Below are 19,948 nucleotides of genomic sequence, written 5' to 3'. Positions count from 1 at the left end.
GGAGTTTTCTTATAGGAAGATTTTAAATTATAAATTTAACTTCTGACATAGATACAGGACTGTTCAGGTAACCTATTGCTTCTATAGTGAGCTTTGTTAGCTTTTATCTCTCATTTCATTTAAATTGCCAGCTTTATCTGCATAGCGTTGTTCACAATATTTTCTTATTATTCCTTTAATATCCATAGACTCTCCAGTGTTGTCATTTCTTTCATTCCTGTTATTGATAATTTGTGTCTTCTCTCTTTCATTTCTGGTCAGTCTGGCTAGAGGTTTATCAATTTTACTCATCTTCTCAAAGAATCAGCTTTTGGTTTCATAGATTTTCTCTCTTGTTTTTCTATTTTTTGTGTTATTGCATTGTTTTCCATTCCTCTCTCCTGTTTACTTTGTGTTTGATTTGTTCTCCTTTTTCTGGTTTCTTAAGGTGGAAATTGAGGTCATTGGTTAGAAACGTTTCTTCTTTTCGGGTATTTAGTGCTATAGAATTCCTCCTAAATACCTGAAGGTGCTTTAGTGGCATCCCACAAATTCTTTTTCTAAAAAATTTGTTTAACTTCTGCCTTTTTTTCCAGCTTTATTGAGCACAAATTCTGATATGTGGTATTTTCAGTTTCCCTTCTGAATGTTTCTTTGACCCTTCTCCCTTTTATCTTTTCTTCCCCTGTCCTCAGGTAGTTTCATTACCTGCATGTGCTAATCAGTACTTTGCTGAATATTTAAGAGGGACCCTCTGCAGACCTCTGGGGTGCTCTCTCACTACATCACTCTCTTCCATGCTACTCTGTCCTTGTGAACTCTGCCCTCCTTGATTTCCCTGGACTCTCAGCTATATCTCGTTAACTCAGGGAGTTGGACACTGCCTGGGTTCCCTCACCCTGAGCCACAGCCTTCATTGTCTTGTGTCCACTGTCCTGAAAATTGTTGTTTCAGGTGTTTTGTTCAGTGTGTTGTTGGTTTGACTGGGAGGTTAAATGTTCCCTATTACTCCATCTTAGTCAGAAGCAGAAACTGGCAGTATTTCTGTTTCTGTTTTAATAACCCAGTATTGAATGTTAAAATCAATTTATTGTGTCATTACAGGCATTAGAAAATGAAATTGTATAAAATAGAAAACAAAATATCATTGTATTCTATGCATTAAGAGAAAATAAGTTTTGTTTAGTGAAACTTTTTTTTAGTCATATGCATATGTGTATGTGTGCCTTGGATTGTGATATAAAAGGCATTTCTTTCTGTAGGCCATGGTGAAAATAGTTTGAGAAACATTGTTCTAGGTACGTCATGGTCCAGTACAGGCAAGAGTCTGCAATACTTAGTCTCCATCTCTGCCTTGAAGAGTTCATATGATCTAGGGAAAATTATCTCTGTTTTATTTTGTCCACCTGAAAAATGTTCACTATCACCTACAAAGCCATGGTCTGAGAATCCGTGATATCTCTGTGAAATACCTTGTAGGTCTTAAACTGAGATAGATTCATAATTCTATGGGTTGAGAAACAGTTACTGATTGCCCAGTGTGTTTCAGGCACTGTGCATGAAAATGTTGAGGTACCAGCCTTAACCAGAGGGAAGCCTTCCCTGACCTAGTGCCAGAACATACCTGGCCACTAGAGAAGGCAGAAAGTCAGGCTTCAAGAAATGCTGTGAGTTTTCACAGCACAGGGAAGATTGTGGAGACAGGAAGGAAGGTGTCCAGGGACAATCATTCAGGTAGACTTGCAGGGTTAGAGGTTAAGAAAGTGAGAATGTGGGGACTTCCCTAGTGGTCCAGGGGTTAAGAATCTGCCTTCTTAGCTCCCCGACACGGGCTCCATCCCTGGTCAGGGAACTAAGATCCCACATGTCCTGGGGCAACTAAGCCCACGTGCCACAACCAGAGAGCAGCCCAGCGAGCTGCAAGGAAGAGCTTGCTTCATTGCATGCAGCAATGAAGATCTGGCAGGTGCCAACTAAGACCCGATGCAGACAAATAAACAAATAAATATTTTTAAAAAAAGAAAAGAAAAGAAAAACAAAGAAAGTGAGAATGTGGATGGCCTATTTGAGGAATCTCAACTTCAGTTTATTTCATTAGACACACACATATATTTTAATACCCACTACATCCTTGAGATGTGTTAATGAAAAAATAAAGATCCTTGCTTTCATGCAGTTTACATTCTACTGGGAGAGATACAATAAATAGTAAATATAATAAGTAGATGATCTGTTAAAAGATGGTAAGTACTATAGAAGAAACAGGGCAGGAAGGGAAGGGTGATTAGAAGTGAGGCCGCCAGTTTTAATTTTAAGTGAGAGAAATTCAGTGGGGGCATATTTAGAATCTAAATATAATAGTATTATATATCTATTATAATACAAATTCTAAAGATATCCCAACATAATTAGAATCTTCTGGTCTGCACACCACTCTAAAACTGTCCTTTGGAAGTTGCACTGACAGTTTGCAGCCACTAGGGTGCAAATGGGGCCATTTCTGGGAAAAATGGGATGAGAGTGGAGGTGTGAGAGAGATGTGGGTATTTGTGTATACACTCTTCCCCCAGGTGTTCCGCAGGGGCAGCTCCATTAAGGACATCAGCAAGGCAGGAGGAGGAGCGTTATTGTATGACCTGGACCAAGACATTTTTGCCCTCGGCTTCCCTACTTTGGCACATCCTCACCCAGCAGGGGCCGAGCTAGAAATGAACTTCAGTCTGGCCATTCAGCATCCAATGCGTGTCACAGCCGAGTGATGATGGAGAGAGGAAGGCCTACTGGCCTTGTCCTCCCGCCCTGCAACGAGATTTTTGGATGCTGCGCAAGGATTCCCGCTTACACTCAGGGCCCAGGGTCTGTACGAAAAGCCCCACTAAATGCTCTCAGTTCCCTTGTAATATTTAAGGCGTTGCCGAGATCTGAGCATTCACTTTGACGTTCGGGGTTCTCGATCCTTCCCACCCCAAGCATCTTCGGACAGATTGGTGACCATTCTTATCTTTTGGATGAGATCCCATCCCGTCGCCCTTTTTCGCGCGGAGGGCAGCCCGCCTTTTCCCGGGGCGGAAGCTAGGCGAGGACTGGATAGCCGAGCTCTAGTCGGGCAGGGGCGCGCACGCGTCGGGCGCCGCCGGTTGCGCATCTGGAGCCAGAGCGCGCCCCCCGCGCAGTGCCCGGCGCGGCCGCGGCAGTGGGTTGGTGCTCCCAAGCGTGCCGGGCGCTCTCTTCCCGCGCGGGGGCACCAGAGCCCTCGGAAGTGTGAGGCACTGCGGTGCATTTTCCCAGTTCCCTTTCAAATGACTGCGGAAAAACAGACTCTCCGAGCCGCAAATGGGAAGACGGATTCTCAGACAAGGCTTGCGAATGCCACGCAGCCATCATTTAACTGCACCAGCAGAGCAGTTACGGTTTGTCACCCGACCCTCCCGGATCGCCTCATTTGTCCCTAGTGAGATCCCGAGGCTCTGCCCGCGCCGGGCTTCTCAGTAGCTGGATGTATGACGTGCTCCGGGCAGCGCGGGCGCAGGGCACGCGTTCGCGCACACCCGCGCACACACGAAAAGGCGCAAGGTACGGCAGGGGAGCAAGGGCTCTGGGTGCCCCGCGTGGGGGTGGGCATCGCGGGGAATGAAGCTAAGATCTGGGAATGGCTTCATCCTGACAGGTTGAAGGATGAGAAAAAATGACGCGGCGCCACACATCGGACAGGCCAGGGTTGCTGCCGCGCATTTAGGGAACCCAATACGCGTCAGGCGCGCTCCCTTTCCCTCACATGTCTCTGTTTCCCGGGCGTGTGATGCCAGAAAACAGCAGGAAAAAGACCCACTTAGAGAGCTAGAGTTGCGTTTGGAGACTCCCCTTCCTCTGCCAAAGCACAAACAGGAAGACCCTCCAAAAACACCGATCCCCAAATAGATGGCCCGGAATGGGGGCGGTTATCCTTGGTTACCAATGCTGGACACGTTTTGGTGTTTACAATATTTATTTATTTTTAGGATAGCTCGTCCTCCCTTTTAGGCAGGATGGGAAAGGAGAATGCAGCCTGGGGGGAGAAGGGAGGGAGGATTCCTATAATAAGAATCAGCGCATTTTTCAGAGCTGAACCGAGACCGGTTTCCATTTCAAAAAAGGAGACGGCCTCTACTGCGTTATTAGAAGAGACCGTGGTGTGTAGGGACTGGGAGGTGTCAGAGCGGAGCAACGGTTCATCTCAGAGGTACCTGGGTCTAAATGCACGCACACACAAGCACACACAGGCGCGCGCGTCTATACGGCCGGGCTGTGTGCGGGTGTGCGCGTGTGTGAACTCCCACATGCTGCTGCTGTCTGCTTCTGGCCAGTGGCACCGATGCTTCCCTCCTCTCTGCTCGCCCCCAGATTCCCCTCCTCTCCCTGTTGCTTTTGTCTGGAGGTTGTTATGGGTTTGTGTGTGTATGAGCGTGTGTGTTTTTGGATTTCAGACTAATTTTCTGGAGTTTCTGCCCCTGCTCTGCGTCAGCCCTCACGTCACTTCACCAGCAGTAGCAGAGGCGGCGGCGGCGGCGGCGGCGGCGGCGGCGGCGGCTCCCGGAATTGGGTTGGAGCAGGAGCCTCGCTCGCTCCTTCGCTCGCGCTCTCCGAGCTCCGTGCCCAGCGGCAGGAGGAGCCTGGACCCAGGCGCCGCCGGCGGGCGGTAGGTGCCAGAGCCCGGGTGAGCAGCGCGGACAGTGCCCTCCGTCGTCTCGGCCCTCACTGTCCCCCCGCTGGGGCGGCCGCGGCGGCTCCCCAGGTGGGACGCGCCGCGCCACCTGCCCGCGCCCCCTGCGCCCAGGGGCCGTGGCGGATTCTGCAGCATCATTCGGGAGCCCCGTCGCGGAACCATCGTCCCTGGCAGTCTCCGCGTCTCCCTTTAAAGGGTCCTTCCCCTGGTCCGTGTCATGGAATCCTGTCGCGGGGACCCTTGCCCTATTTCCCCTCCCGCAACCTCAGGCTCAGGGAAAGAGTGAGCACACCGGAGGCCCCGCGGCGTCAGTGCCATCGAGGAGCCAGTTTATTCCTGGGGCCGGAGCTGGGCACTCATCCATCCACAGTCCCCGGCTGGGCTCGGGGTGGGGGTGACGCGAGCGCGGAGGGAGAGTACCCCAATTCGTGGTGTATGGGGTCTTCAGCTCAGTCTTACGCGTATCTGTTTGTCCTCAGCCCCGAGGTGCGTCCCGGATCTCAGCGCGAGTCTAGCCAGGAGCCTGGGCCCCAGAGCGTCCCGGGAGCGCCGCGGGCCGGTGCTCGGCTCGCCGGGCCATGCAGCGGCGGCCGCGGCGGAGCCCCGAGCGGCGGTAGCGCCCCCTGTGAGGAGGCCCGGGATGCCCCTGCCACTGTGAACGGTGCCGTCCGCCAGGACACGCTCAGCCCCGGACACGCTCGGCTCTGCACCCCTGATACGAGCACCAAGAGGAGACAGCGGCGAGCGGGGCAAAGGCCACCCAGCACCGGCAGGGGAGGCCGACCGGTGCCGCGCAGGGACACGTACTCAGTCTGACTCGGGCTGGCACTGGTGGCTAGGAATGTCGTCCTGGACGAGGTGGCATGGGCCCGCCATGGCGCAGCTCTGGGGCTTCTGCTGGCTGATCGTGGGCTTCTGGAGGGCCGCTCTTGCCTGTCCCACATCCTGCAAATGCAGCGCCTCTCGGATCTGGTGCAGCGACCCTTTTCCTGGCATCGTGGCATTTCCGAGGCTGGAGTCTACCAGTGCAGACCCCGAGAACATCACCGAAATGTGAGTTGCTGGTGCTTTCCCTCCTTCCTCCTCTCCTGGCCTCTAGGGCCGGGGCTGGCCAGGCGGGTCCGTCCTGGGCATGAGTGTTGTTTCAAGTCTGGGGAGAAGTCAGAGGTGAGAGGTGCAGGGCTCGACCATCTGTCAGTTACCTGTATCACTGCCTTGGGGCTGCTGACACGAGAAGTGTGACAATTTAAAATGTTCCAAATGTCTACTATATTATATTCCTATGCACTTTATATTTCAAAGCCCTGCTGGGTGTGCTTTAGGCTTTCCATATGCAATAACTTAGTTTTGGATATTTTTGTTTCATAAGGTGCTCTGTGTATATTGTGTTAGGAGAAGTTCCAGTCATATTTATGAGAAAGGAGGTTAAAATAATTAACTTTTGAAAAATCTGTTGAAGGAAGTTAGAGTCCTCCCACTTAGCTTCGTTCTTTGAGGTTTGGGGTTCATCAATTTCCCTTTTCATTTTCTATATCAGATTTTGCTTAGGAGATTGCATCCAGAGATGGCCTTGAAAATGATCTGTAAGAGGAGAAGTTCTGAGAGTTGAAATGCACTGGCTCAAAAGAGAAAATGTGATCGTTGGAAGCCTAAAAGCCTGGTCTGATTTAATTTGGACTTGACTTCCCAGAGATATAATTTTGAGACCATTTGGATTATAAATCTTAATCGCCCATTGAATAGTTCCCCAGGACGAAGTTGGATGATAAAGCAGTGTGTAATAATCTGATGAATGCTACCTTTAGCCTGGGACCCCTAGGTCCCTGGAAATGCTTGAGCTTGTCCTGGTCGAATGGAGAAGCAGAGTTATGTATTTCTGTCCTCCTATTCTGATGCCTTGTGACAAATCCATTACCAAGTAGGAATTCACCAGTCCTTTCTCCAGCATGCCCCTGTCCCCTCTATTAGAGATTCCCTGCCCCCCCTCACCTCCCAGGGACTTTGCCATTTTATATGTTCCATTGACATGAGACTTTATTCATCCGTATAGAGGCTTATAAGGCCAAGTTTCTCCTGGTTTTCTTGAGGCTCTTTGACACCACGATAGGCAGCCCTGAAAGTAGGGCTTGGGCTGTGGCCTTCCGGTTGGCGAGTGCGCATGCATTCCCCCCCCCCCCCCCCCACGGATAACGCCCGCCCTGGTTGTGCCAACGTAGTTGATCGAGACAACCTGTTTTTTAATGTAAGTAAGGGACCTTCCCAGTCTCTGTTGTTTGTTCTGCTGGTGATGCTCCTGTTAGAAGGCTCAGGCAGAAGGCAATGACAACAGAACAGAGCAGAAACGTGCCGGCGCAGCAGTGCTGAGACGTGCCGGGAGCAGCCAACTGTCAGGCTGGCTCTGGGATGCTCGGATGGCAATCGTTTTGGCAAGGAGGGCAGAGGCAGGGCTGGAGAGGAAGGGTGGGTACGGCCCCGACTGCGCTGGCCCTGGCTTGGGCTGGTGGAAGCGTGCCAGGCTGGTCAAAGTGTCCGTGGCCCTCTGTCAGGATCTGTGTCTTTTTCATGAGATGGGGTGTCAGTAGTCAGATGGAGGAAGCCATATGGAATTCAGAGCTCTTTAGACTATTTTGAGGCCATGGGGAGTGTCTGTGTACAGTTCGATGTTGTTTTCTTTTGTGATTGTTTATAAATTCTGTATTAGGTGATAGATACATAATGAAGGAGGAAAACTAGGGCTTATTTTTTTTTCATTTTAGTACTTTTTAAGGCCATAATTGGAGGAAAAATAAAACTCTCTTTAAATTTCAAAAATATTACTTAACGCCTTAGTGGTCTTAGCTGCCTGATATATATGAAATTAACAGACTTGAGTAGAGCTTTCATGTATTAGTTCTCACAGTTGTTGTTGCTTTTTTGTCTGATGGCAGGTTCCTATTTTCAGGCTTAATTTTTTTTTTTTTTTTTACATTTACCAAAACATTTGTCACAGTTATTCATTTAATAATGGCTAATCATAACTCCTAATTTCTACTCATTTTCTTCTTTTGATTTGAAAATCCACTGAGACTGATAGAACGGAGAGGTGTGTAGGCTAAGTGTTCATGATGGAGAATTAGGTTAGAAACATGAGTCAGGCTGATAGGGGTGAACTCTGAGAAAAAGTACTTTTGTCCGCTCATCCCCTCAGCTTTATTTGAGCCTGGGCAGTTTGTGTCCCAGTGTCTTTATCTGTAGAATGTATTGAAATCTTTGTTTGGAATGCACTTTGTATAATTATTTTGAATTTTGCTGCTTTGATATCAAAGTGACATCAGTGGTAGGGCTTGTCTCATCCTTACATGACACCATCTGTGCTGTCTTTCTTACATATTAATATTTGCTTAAACAGCTTTTAAATTCTCGGCCAGTGGATACCAGCTGCAGTTGGAACCAAATTACACTTTTTTTTTTAACTTTGTTATTAGACCCAATGGTATTCCTAAAATAACCTGTGTTAAAGTTCTAGTTTAATGGAGTTTAGCTGAAATTATATGTTTCTATCTTTTAAAAATAGGACCGATGTAACGAAATAAACCGTGATTAGAACTTGCTGAAACAACAGTTTACCCTATCATTTAAAAATAGTAAATCTTTTAATATCTGTATCTTGGGGGGAAAGCACAACCATTGTGCCTTTTAAGGTGCAGAGACAGCCCGTGGTAGAACATTTTACAAATATATGTATAGACTAATTAAGGGAGAGGATTTTATTTTTTGATTCTATATGCATATTTTAAGCCACGCTGACATTTCGTTTTCAGTCACTGTTTGAACCTATTTTATTAAAAATCTCCCCTTCACAGTGTCTGTCTCATACTCTTTACCCACTAACGTGACCCCTGTCTCGATCTACATCTGTCTATAGATACACATCACAGCTGCCTAACATCACACTGCCAGTATGTGCCAGCTTCTGTTATTTGGAGATGGTTACACCAAAACAGTGCTAAGTTAAATTTACGAACAATACTGTTGTCACGTATAAATAGGATTCAAGAGTAAAGTCTGTGGTTGGAGTTATGTAACCAGACCTTTAAGTCTCAGAATGTGGCAAAATGCTTTGCAAAGGACAAGTTCTGTCTCACCTAGTGGTAAGAGGTATGGTTGAAATATAAAATAGGTCACGGATTTGTAAAAATTGTGGTCAGAAACACATGACATAAAGTCTGCCGGATCAGAAGTGTCAAGTATATTCACATGGTTGTGAAAGGGCATTTTTATATTGCCCATATTTTATGAAGACCAGCAATGACCTTTTATTTCTAATTTTCCTTGGTGACATCTGCTGATTTGGGATTAATACTTGGAGACCAGTCTAATATTTTTCCTCTTAGTACAACATAAATAGAATTTGTAGCTTCTGCTGCCAGAGCCTCTGTATGGAATTTATTGTTGGCTTGGTTAAGCTGCTGTAATGTTATGTCATTAACCCATTGATTTTGGCTCTCTCACCTTAGTAAGCTTTTCCATGGCAATTAATTGTACTAAAAAAATTTCTGGATCCATTATAAGGATTCAGTGAAAGGCATCGGATTTTATTACTCTGATATTACTTCTCAGCCCCTCCATTGGGGCTTCTAGAACCTTGAATTGTGCTTTACATGCATTTAAGAACCACAGACTAAGTTTTGAGTGTGGTTGCATAAGCCACACTGGACTTATTAATAAATAAGGTGGTCTTATTTACATCATTCATTATTCAATACAACTTGCAAGCTGGAGTTGAAAGCATGTTGTCTTCCTGGTGAAGGTATTTACAGAATTCAGCTCAGCACAACCATTTGAAATCTTCTTAGTTTCATATCTTCTATCTCTACATCGAGGAGGTTTTTATTACATTGGGTAAAACAACTGAAAGATCCCCTGACCTCTTCTGACCCTACTTTCTTCCACCTCCCCCTTTCCATCACCTCTCATTGACCATAAAGGAAAATGTGTTTGATTTTTTTTTCTTCTCCGAAAAGTGATATTTCCTTATGGGAATTCGGAGCACTAGAGTTAAGAGAAGAGCCTGGGTTATATGCTATTAGAAGCAAGTAATGGGAAGTTGAGATGATGTGGTCATAGCTCTCCAGCACTGTGTTTAGTTCTGTTTAAGATCTTTCACTGTTTCTATCCCATAAACCTCTGTTTGTGTTTTTTCAATATTCCCTTGTAAAGACATTTTCTAAGCCGAAAAGTTGGCTGAGCAGCTGAGAGTTGAGGTCTCTTTCTCCTCAGGAACATTCTGTATGATTTCTTTGACTATCTCTAGGTCATAGGGCTATAAAACCTAGAGTTTTTATTTAGCTGGGGAAAGGGAATTGAATTTCTTTTCTTTTTCTGTTTTAGGTTTCTTTTTCTTCTTTTCTTTCTTTCTTTCTCTTTCTCTCTGTCTCTGTCTCTGTCTCTGTCTCTCTCTCTCTCTCTTTCTTTCTTTCTTTTTTCTCCCTTGCTTCCTTCTTTCCTTTCCTTTTTTTTTTTTAACCTTTGGCACCAAGCAAGTGCCTCCTGTTTTAACTCATTGCTCATCTTGCCTGTTAGGAAGAGAAACATTATCAAGCCATTGCTGAATATCATACCCTGACATTATCCCTCCAACTAACTTTACCACTTCTCTAGAGACCTTCTTATAGGTTCAAAAGCTGTGGGGTAGAATGTGGCATTGAACCTGCTGCTCCTTAGAGCAATACCGAGTTTTGGTTCTTCTTAGTGTTTACAAATCAATTGGGTGATTTGGGGGAGTGGTTATTTAGACAGGGCGATGTTTTTCTCGTTTGATGTGTGTGAGAGAAAGAAAGGGATAGAAAAAACCTGAGCCTTGCGTTATTAATAGTTGATTGATCATTGTCATAATCTATTTGGTCTAAGTCTTTAAAACACAAATCTCACTACCCAGGTGGCAGAGATCTGAGCTCTGCAGTGGCCTGAAAATTTTAGCTCCATATTTGATTTCTTTATTTTTTAACATCTTTATTGGAGTATAATTGCTTTACAACAGTGTGTTAGTTTCTGCTGTATAACAAAGTGAATCAGCTATACATATACGTACATCCCCATATCTCCTCCTTCTTGCATCTCCCTCCCACCCTCCCTATCCCACCCCTCTAGGTGGTCACAAAGCACCGAGCTGACCTCCCTGTGCTATGTGGCTGCTTCCCACTAGCTACCTATTTTACATTTGGTGGTGTATATATGTCCATGCCACTCTCTCACTTCATCCCAGCTTACCCTTCCCCCTCCCCGTGTCCAGTTCCCACATAATCAGGATGCCTTCTCACCACTCACTTTGCTCTCTGGGCTGTCCAGAGGACTGGGAAGTCATAAATATTCATCTCAGAGATGAAGGAGTGAATGAATGCATGTGTTTGTTCTAAAGCTGGGAAGAAAAATAATGCATAGGTACTAAGCTCACATATTTCCAAAGAACCCCGTATGTTACAGAAAGCTTGAGTCAGGAGTTACCTGATCTTGAAACAGCTCCTTAATGTCTCTGGGCCTGAGCTTGTCAGATGTAAACCTAGGGCTTTGGATTCCATGCTCTGATTCTGAAGCTCCACAAAGCTTTCGTTCAGGAGAAAGTGCAGTTTATACGTCAGCTATCAAGTAATAGTGGTGCTGTGTGCTCAGAGCCCAGCAGTGAGAGAATCTGAGGACTTGTAGTGTCATCATGTCCTATGTGCATGTTTTCAGTATCTGCTCTGAATTCTCCAAGCCATCCATGTCTTTTAAAAAATTTTTATTTTTAAATATGCAGACGTAGAGAATGGACTTGAGGACACGGGGAGGGGGAAGTTGTAAGCTGGGGTGAAGTGAGAGAGTAGCATGGACATGTATATACTACCAAATGTAAAATAGATAGCTAGTGGGAAGCAGCCACATAGCACAGGGAGATCAGCTCGGTGCTTCGTGACCACCTAGAGGGGTGAGATAGGGAGGGTGGGAAGGAGGGAGACGCAAGAGGGAGGGGATATGGGGATATATGTATACGTATAGCTGATTCACTTTGTTATACAGCGGAAACTAACACAACATTGTAAAGCAATTATACTCCAATAAAGGTGTTAAAAATTTTTATTTTTGATTATTTTTATTAGAATATAGTTGATTTACAATGTTGTGTTAGTTTCAGGTGTACAAAAAAGTGAATCTGTTATACATATATCCACTTATTTTTTAAGATTCTTTTCCCATATAGGTTATTTCAGAGTACATCCATGTCTTTTTAAATGTGAGCTGCTCAGAAGACTCGTGGCATGTTAGTGCTGGGCTGATGAGACCAAGGTCACAGGGTCACTTAAAATCAGGATCACGGGAAAAAAGGGGCCTTAGAAATGCTTTGCTCCAACCTCCTCTGCATGAACAAGGGGCAGTGAAGAGAGTCGCTTTTAAGGCCACGGTGCACTAAAGACATCATGGGGCCTAGAAGCTTCCTCCTGGCATCCCGAAATGCCAAGGTCCTCACTTTAGGATGCCTCCCCTCTGTTCTGTGTCCTTGGACTGGTCCTGACTCCAGCTCACCATCTGAGAAGCATCAGAGATGTGCAGACAAGCTTGGTCTGGCTACGTCCACGTGAACCCGTCTCCACTGGAGACAAAGCAGTTAAAAAGTTCATGAGCTCCTGATCCCAAAGCAATGACTTGATCTTTACATGGGAAGAAATACATTTTTTTTTGTTTACTTTACTGTGAGTGTGTTTGTTTGTTTTAATTTTAAGTCTTCCTCTTCTGTAAAGTAATGCATACACAAAAGTCAGGCTACAGAGAAAAGCCTTCATGAGTTGGCTGCAGTGAGGGACGCTGACCTTGCACCTGCTGGACCATCTTGGTAGGTTGGGATAGGAGGGAGGGCAGAGCAGACAGAGCAGAATGGAGGCTGTTGCCCTGGAGTCCTTGCCACAGTCGGGGTGGTTATGTACGTGGAGGAACCCACAGCCCTGTGTACAAAGTCTGTCTTAGCTCCCATGGAAGCCCTGTGGCCAGAGAGTACTATTATTTCCAGCCTTCTCTTTTCCCCTGACTTCTCACTGCCCCAAGATTGATGGCTGAGCCAGTGAACAAGCTTAAGGGGTATGGACTCACGTTCAGAATTCATTCTGCTACCATTTTGTATGCTGTACGCAGCCTGCACTAAGGCTTTTCCAGTTAATGAGCACACTTCTGAGACATACACAATACCTCTGGTTTCATGCAGGGCTTCTCCCCAAGGGGCCTGGAAAGCACTTGACAGACATCTGCTTATTTAGGTTTAAAACCTCGCTCTGAAGTAGGTGGGAAGGTCCTGACAGCCTCGGAGGGACTGTCAGGTTGATTGGCTTGCCCAGGGCTCTCTGGTCAAGCAGAGAATAATTCAGGAGAGAATTTTACCCAGTGTCTCGCTTAGGGCTTTGTCTGCTCAGCCCCACCTGCCCAAATTTCGCCTTGAGAGTACAAGCAATTTTAGGAGGAGTAGATATTCAAATGTTCACAAGTTAAACAGCATGGCAACGGGAAGGAGGAGGACTGAGGCTTCATCCATGTCTTTTCCCTTCTACCATCATCTCCTCCTTTGTAACCTGTTATACTATTAAAAAATAAATGATTTGTATGTCCTTGGGAATATGGCATCTTCTAGTATAGGGTAAAAATTTTAATAATCACACATCATTTACAGTTCCCTTTTTTACTGCAAAGAATGACCTATTGCTATCTAGTACCCCACCCTTTCCTGTAATCTTCATATCCCAATAATTTCTTGGACAGACAGACACCCCCCACACCAGAATTCTATTTATGTGTGTACCATGTGTCTATGAATATATACATATACGTATAAAACTCTACTAGATGTGGTCCTTTCGACTTAATTATCTTGAATTGTACAATTTTTCTAACAATTTAGGATTTACTTCCTTAAACCATCCAGACTTTAAAAAAATTGAGATATAATAGACTTACAATACTACATTAGTTTTAGGCATGCAACATAATGATTCAATATTTGCATATTTTGCAAAATGATCACCACAGTAAATCTAGTTAACATCCATCAGCACGCATAGTTAGCACATTTTTTTTTCGTGTGATGAGAATTTTGAAGATCTACTCTCTTAGCAAGTTTCAAATATATAGTACAGTCTTGTTGATTATAGTCACCATGCTGTACATTACATCCCCACCCAGACTTTTTAAAACTTTGTTTTAATCATTCTGCATTTCTCTCGATGAGGACCTGACAGGAAGTCTTCTCTAGGTTAAATATGTGAGCTTTAGAGCAGCGAGTCCGTTAGCCGACCTGGCTACTCAGAAACCCATGTGTCTGTGCTCTTTGATCAGTCCTCAACAGAAACAAAAATTTTATTTCAGTGAAGTATTTTTGAACAGTTCTACAATAGCGTCATTTAAACCAAAAGACATTAAAATTTTGGTTTTCGACCTCTGAAATATGGTGCACTTTAAAAGGTGGGTTCTTCTAAACTCTAATCTTTGTCATAAAAGTTGTTTCTGCTTCATGTGCCCTGGAGTTCCCTGCTGTGAGGTGGTAGAGGGGTCTGGGCCCAAATTCTCTGACTGTGGCTCGCAGTGGGGACAGCTCGCTTCCCTTCTTGAGCCTGGGCTTACTTACCATTCACTCCCGGGGCCGGGGAGTGGTGGGCCACAGAGCTTGACACGCTGGCCACTAAGTTCTCTGGCAAGGCATGGTAGAAAAACAAGCACCTCTCTCCAAACAACCCAACCAACCACATACCCTTTTTGGTCTGCTTTCAGCTTTACTTCACAGCCCCTCTGCTGTCACCCTGAGCTCAGAGTGTCACGGGGGATTTTGCTTCTGGCGTGTTGTCCTTGCAGTCTAGGTTTGGCCTTCTCCCTCTGTGACCCTTCAGTCTCCTTCCTCTGTTTCTGGTGATGTTTCTTATCCCCCTCCCCGCTGCCCCCAATGCGCACACACAGACACAGACACAGACACACACACACGCTCAGGCAGGTGCTTGGCTGCAAAGCCCCTTTCGTGGATTGTGAAGAAATCTTGGGTTACAGGACCTGTGGGTCATCACCATGGCTCCACCTGAACCTGGCCTGCTAAGGTTAATGTAGTCAGAGAGGCAGCAGCGTAAAGGAACCTGGTGTAACTAAAGGGGACCTGGATGGGGAGATGGGAGTGGGGGTTCATATCCACACTCTCACAGCATCAGAACCTGGGATCCTGGGTGAGCCATTTAATCTCACCAGCCAGTCCCCTAATCCTGAAACAGAAGGTTGGGATTCAGATGGACTCCAATTTCTGAAAGGTTCTGTGGTTCTGAATCAGTCAGTCATGGGCACCAGTGTTTCCTTTTCTGTCCTGGAATTCGCCCTTGCCTCCTCCCCTGGGCCAGCCCAGAGCTTGCTCGAGTCCTCCTGGTGGCTTAAACTCAGGTCAGATGGCTTTGCAGGTTACCTGCTCCCTGCCAACCTGGGTGGCAGTGCTCCTAAGGTTTCCCACTCATTGAAACAAACATTTTCTTGATAGTTTTCTTAACGTCTACTCTCTACCTGCACTTTTAGGTAATTGCATCAGCTAATCCGTATGTTCACATGTGATCGGAACACCTGCCACTCTGGTGTGTCCTGACCTTTTCAGCCTACTCTTGGTCCATTCCTGTGGGTGGTGCTCCGGAGGGATCTCTTACTGGCTTGCCTCTTTGCCAGTCTCCATCTTCAATGACCCCCCAAAGCAGGAATGTGCACTGAAATCAAATCTCATCTTCCTGCCCCCATCAACTTTTCCTTTCCTTCTGGCTGGAATGTTTCCCGATTGTCATTTGGGCTGCCTGCCATCTAATTCAAACTTCATGCAAACATTAGTTCAGTTCAACTAGTGTTTATTGAGGGCATTAGTGATGCTACAGACAAATAAAGTACTTTACGGAAGCAAGAAGCCCCTGAGTAGTTTATATCTAGTGGGAGAGACAGATCTAATTTTAATATAATATGATAAGGACAGTCAGTGCATATGAGGCTAAAACCCACATTTATATGGTGATTGTTTCAGCTTCAGCCAGACGTGGGGCCAATCACAAAGGGTGCTGCTTTTCAAATGTGCATACTTTATACTGTTAATAGTGGGAGCCCTAGACATGTAGACTGGATGTGAGCAATCCCCATTTCTACTTCCTATGATGGCAGTAACCCAGCTGAGTTTGGTTATTCTTTCTCTGTCAATATTTGTGATGTTCTTGTGGCCTCATCCACTTATATTCCATTTGAACAAACTGCCTGTATCTGAAACGAACCTTTTTCTTCCAGTAGACGGGAAGGGCTGGAGCGCCTTTGGCTGAAACTAATCTCTCCACCTCTATTACAGATCCCATCCCCTTAGACTTTTCTCTGTTGATGACTATCCTTCTCTCATCTGTATTTTCAGTCTCTTTCTCTTGTCAACATCAGAATTTAAGCAGGACCAGGTCCCTTACATCTTAGAAAAGTTTTCCTTTAGCTCTGTCCCCTCTCCTTCCATTTTCTTCCTATCCCTCTGGCTAGGGAGTCTTCTTACTTAAGGGCTTCCTTTTCTCTGCTTCTCTCCTAAAAGTTGATGCCTCTTTGGCTTCGTTCCTAGGGCTGCTTCTTTTCCTGGGATATGTCATCCTCACCTATGACTTCCATTGCCTTCTGCATGCTGTTTATGTCCTAATAATCGTCCCCATCAACTATCAGGGATGACCTTTGGGTCGTCTGCCTACTGAACATTGCTCCTGGATATGTCATAGTGCATCACGCTCAACATTTCCAAATTAAATCATCATGGTCACCCCAAACCATCTCCAGTGTTCCCTATGTTAATGGATGGCACCACTGCCCACTTGGTCAAAAGGTTTTGCATGTCCAGAACCTTGGCTTCTTCCTCTCTTTATCCCCTGTATTCACTCAGTTATCAAGTTTTGCCAATTCACTTCTCTAAATATTTCTTAAATTTGTCCAATTCTTTTTATCTCTACTGCCCACATTCATTCTCTCGTTTATTCTTCCTTCCAACAGATATTAACTGGGATCTGCTCTGTGTCATGCTAAGTACTTGGGATCTGGTCGAAAGAAAGACTGACCTGATTTCTTCTCCTTACCAAGCTTGCAGTCTGGGAGGGGAAATGAACATCAAACAAGTACTTACATAACCAAAAAGTTAATTCATTCCACCGTCATTTTTGCCTACAATGCTGCAACGGCTTCCTACATGGCATCCTGGTCTCCAGTCTTGCCCCCTCTCTACCCATATACCACACTGCGCTAGAGTGGTCTTTCCAAAATGCTATCTTATGTCACTGCTTCTAATTGCCCCATGGCTCCCCGTGTCTCTTAAAATAAAGTCCAAAGGTATTTTTTTTTTCCAGGTTAAAACAAAACCAAATCAAACCAGATTGTCAGTATATCGCTATATAGCAAAGCATGTAACTATCACATAGACCCGAATAAACAGATCAACGTAACAGTTGCTTTCTACACTAGCAGATCTATAATGGAGAACAAATTATAACTGGAAGCTTGCTTGGTGATCTTGGAATTAGAGCAAGGGCACTTAATTCTGCATTTAAAATGTTAATGGCATTAAGCTAAGCTTGCCTGAGGCATCTATCTCCATAATGGGAGAGCCTTCACAAAAGGGAATGCAGAACTTGAAGTACTTTGGCCCAGACCTGTGTCCCCTGGATCGACACTCCTTTCTCTCTCCTTCATTCACTGCCAGGCACCAATTCTGATTGACACATTCTTTCTTTAGAAAGGTTAGTGCCTTTAGCCAAGACTTCCTCAAGCCTGGGAGCCTTTCTGAGTCTTTAAAGTGATTTTGCACATTTTTTCTGTGAAATGCATTAACTTTATTGTATGGAATTTTATTAGTAATTAGTATTTTTAAAAAAGTAATATTTGAATGTGATAAGACATATGAGCAGTATAAAGAAGTGTATCATGAGAAGTTAGTCTCCAACCTGCTAATCCCTCAGCCTCTCTCTCCAGTAGAAACTTTGATTTTAGTTTGTGTGTCTGCTTCTAGAAATAGTCTACTCATAACATGAGTATGTGAGTATGTGTATATATATATACAATTTTTATGCAAATGAGGGGCATGCTATAGTGTTCTACATCTTGGTGTTTTTTTTACTTAACAGCATATCTTAAAAATGTTTCTGTATCCGCATATGTACTCAAACCTTTTTTTTTTTTTCCCACAGCCACACATTACCCATTGAATGAATAGTTTTTATTTAACTCACCTCCAGTTGAACAATCTTGTGCTCAAGTTCTTGCACACGTGCAGGATTTTCCTAGAATTTGAATTGCAGGGACATTTGCAAGACATTTGTGATTTGATAGATATTGCCAAGTTGTCTGGCAAAAAGATCACACCATTTTATTCTCCCACCCAAACTGGAAGCGCCTCTTTTTCTACAGCCAAGCCAATACTGTTTGTTATCAAACCCCTTGACCTTTGTCAATCATATTCTTGGGAAGTAGCATCTCATCATTGTTTTATTTCACAGTTCTGTAATTATGATCTAGGTTAAAAATCTTTTTATATACATGTAAGCCATTTGTATTTCTTTTCCTGTGAACTATGTATCCCTTAACCATTTTCTTTCTTTCTTTTTTTTTTTTTTGGCGTTACGCGGGCCCCACACTACTGTGGCCCCTCCCATTGCGGAGCACAGGCTCCAGACGCACAGGCTCAGCGGCCATGGCTCACGGGCCCAGCCGCTCTGCGGCATGTGGGATCTTCCCGGGCCGGGGCACAAACCCGTGTCCCCTGCATCGGCAGGCGGACTCTCAACCACTGCGCTGCCAGGGAAGCCCCCATTTGCTTTTTCTATTGGTTTGGTGACCTTTTCAAAAAATTGATTCCTAAAATCTATTTAACAATAAGAAAAATTTATGCTTTGTCTAATGTTTTGCTTGTCTTCTGATGTTGATTATAGTTCTTTTTTCGGTAACGCAGAATTAAATGTTTTTGTAGTAAAATTTATTTTTTCCGTATGGCTTCTGTATTGTAAATGTAGCTAAAAAGAGTCTTCCCTTCTATAAGAGATTAAAATAAGTCTCCTATATTTTCTTCTGTTACCTTTACTGTTTCATGCTTCTGTATTTAAAGCTTTGCTCTATCTGGAGTTTTAAAATATAAGAAGTGAAGTAGCAAAAAAAATTGTTTTATATTTTTTCAAGAGCTAATCAGCCCATCAGGTCTCTTGACACCATTGATTATATAATTCGAACTTTCCCTAATTTAAAATAACAGTTTGATTAAGTATGAAGATCATCTTTGTATTTTGGCCTATTTTGACATCTGTCCTCTTCTGTTAATCAGTTTGTCTGTTTACATGCTAGCACTAAACTTTTTATCTCCTAAAGTTTCATATACATATATATAAATTTTTCTACCTGAAGTATTAGTCTTACTCATCAATTACCTTCAGAATTTTCAGGAGTGTTCTTGCATGATAATTTTTTCCATATGAATTTTAGGAACTGCTTGCCTAGCTCCCCCCGCATGATATTGAGGTTCTAAATTAGGGTAACATTATATTTATATATTAAAAACTCACAATTTCTTAACAAGTCTTAAAAGCCTTGCATCATCAAATTCAAACCCATTTCTCTAGCCTAATTTTTGCCTCTCCATCTTTCATACGATGATGATGCAGCCTCGTTGAGTTTTAAATTCCCCTATGGAGCTCTAGTCTCCCAGGCTTCACACTGGCTGTTCTCTCTGCCAGGAACACCATTTTCATGGCTTCTGCCTCCGGCTAACTTCCTCTGCCTCTCCACCTCTGGGCTATGTGTCTCTTCTGTGTGTTCTTATAGCCCCCTACCCAGTGTTTGCCAATCCCACCATAGGTCACTTAGTATGGTAAATGCGCACCTGAGTACCTGTCTCTACACCCCCTTAGAATATAAACTGCGTGAATTTAGGCAGGGACCATGTGGATCTTGTTTATTGCTGTTCCCCAGCACAGTGTTCTAGATCTCCATGTTATACACAGACACAAGGGTATATGCATGTGTATTCCCCTCCCCTACAAATCTGTCATTTAGAATTCCAAATGAGAGTATTTATAGGTTGTTCTTTGGGCTGTCAAAGTGTAAATTTCTAGACATGACTTTTATAAAGTCATCAGGTTAAGATGTTTGTTTACATAAATAACCTTTATGGAATTCAGTAGCACTATGTTGGTTCATACACAATAAGAAATCAATTCATCGTAGAGACAGTATAGCTGGAAAGGAAGAAAGGCAAAGCTTTGATGA

General features: G+C 44.4%; 1 protein-coding gene across 7 annotated transcripts in view; it reads left to right on the top strand.

The window, feature by feature from the left end:
- Positions 1-3,258: 3,258 nt before the first annotated feature.
- Positions 3,259-19,948, top strand: part of NTRK2 (neurotrophic receptor tyrosine kinase 2) — a 388,046-nt gene continuing 371,356 nt past the window's right edge. For 5 of the 7 annotated variants that reach the window (XM_065879081.1, XM_065879080.1, XM_065879079.1 and 2 more), the window contains exon 1: positions 5,523-5,734. In XM_065879081.1, the coding sequence (XP_065735153.1) occupies positions 5,523-5,734 (212 nt within the window). Of the gene's footprint in view, positions 3,553-4,296; positions 4,673-5,160; positions 5,735-19,948 lie in introns of those variants that run through there. The other 2 variants (XM_065879085.1, XM_065879084.1) reach the window with 2 other exon arrangements.

The sequence above is a fragment of the Phocoena phocoena genome, chromosome 6, assembly GCF_963924675.1.
Source record: "Phocoena phocoena chromosome 6, mPhoPho1.1, whole genome shotgun sequence".
Lineage (NCBI taxonomy): Eukaryota > Metazoa > Chordata > Mammalia > Artiodactyla > Phocoenidae > Phocoena > Phocoena phocoena.
The sequence above is the reverse complement of the archived record's forward strand: the minus strand, read 5'-3'. Positions and strand labels throughout refer to the sequence as shown.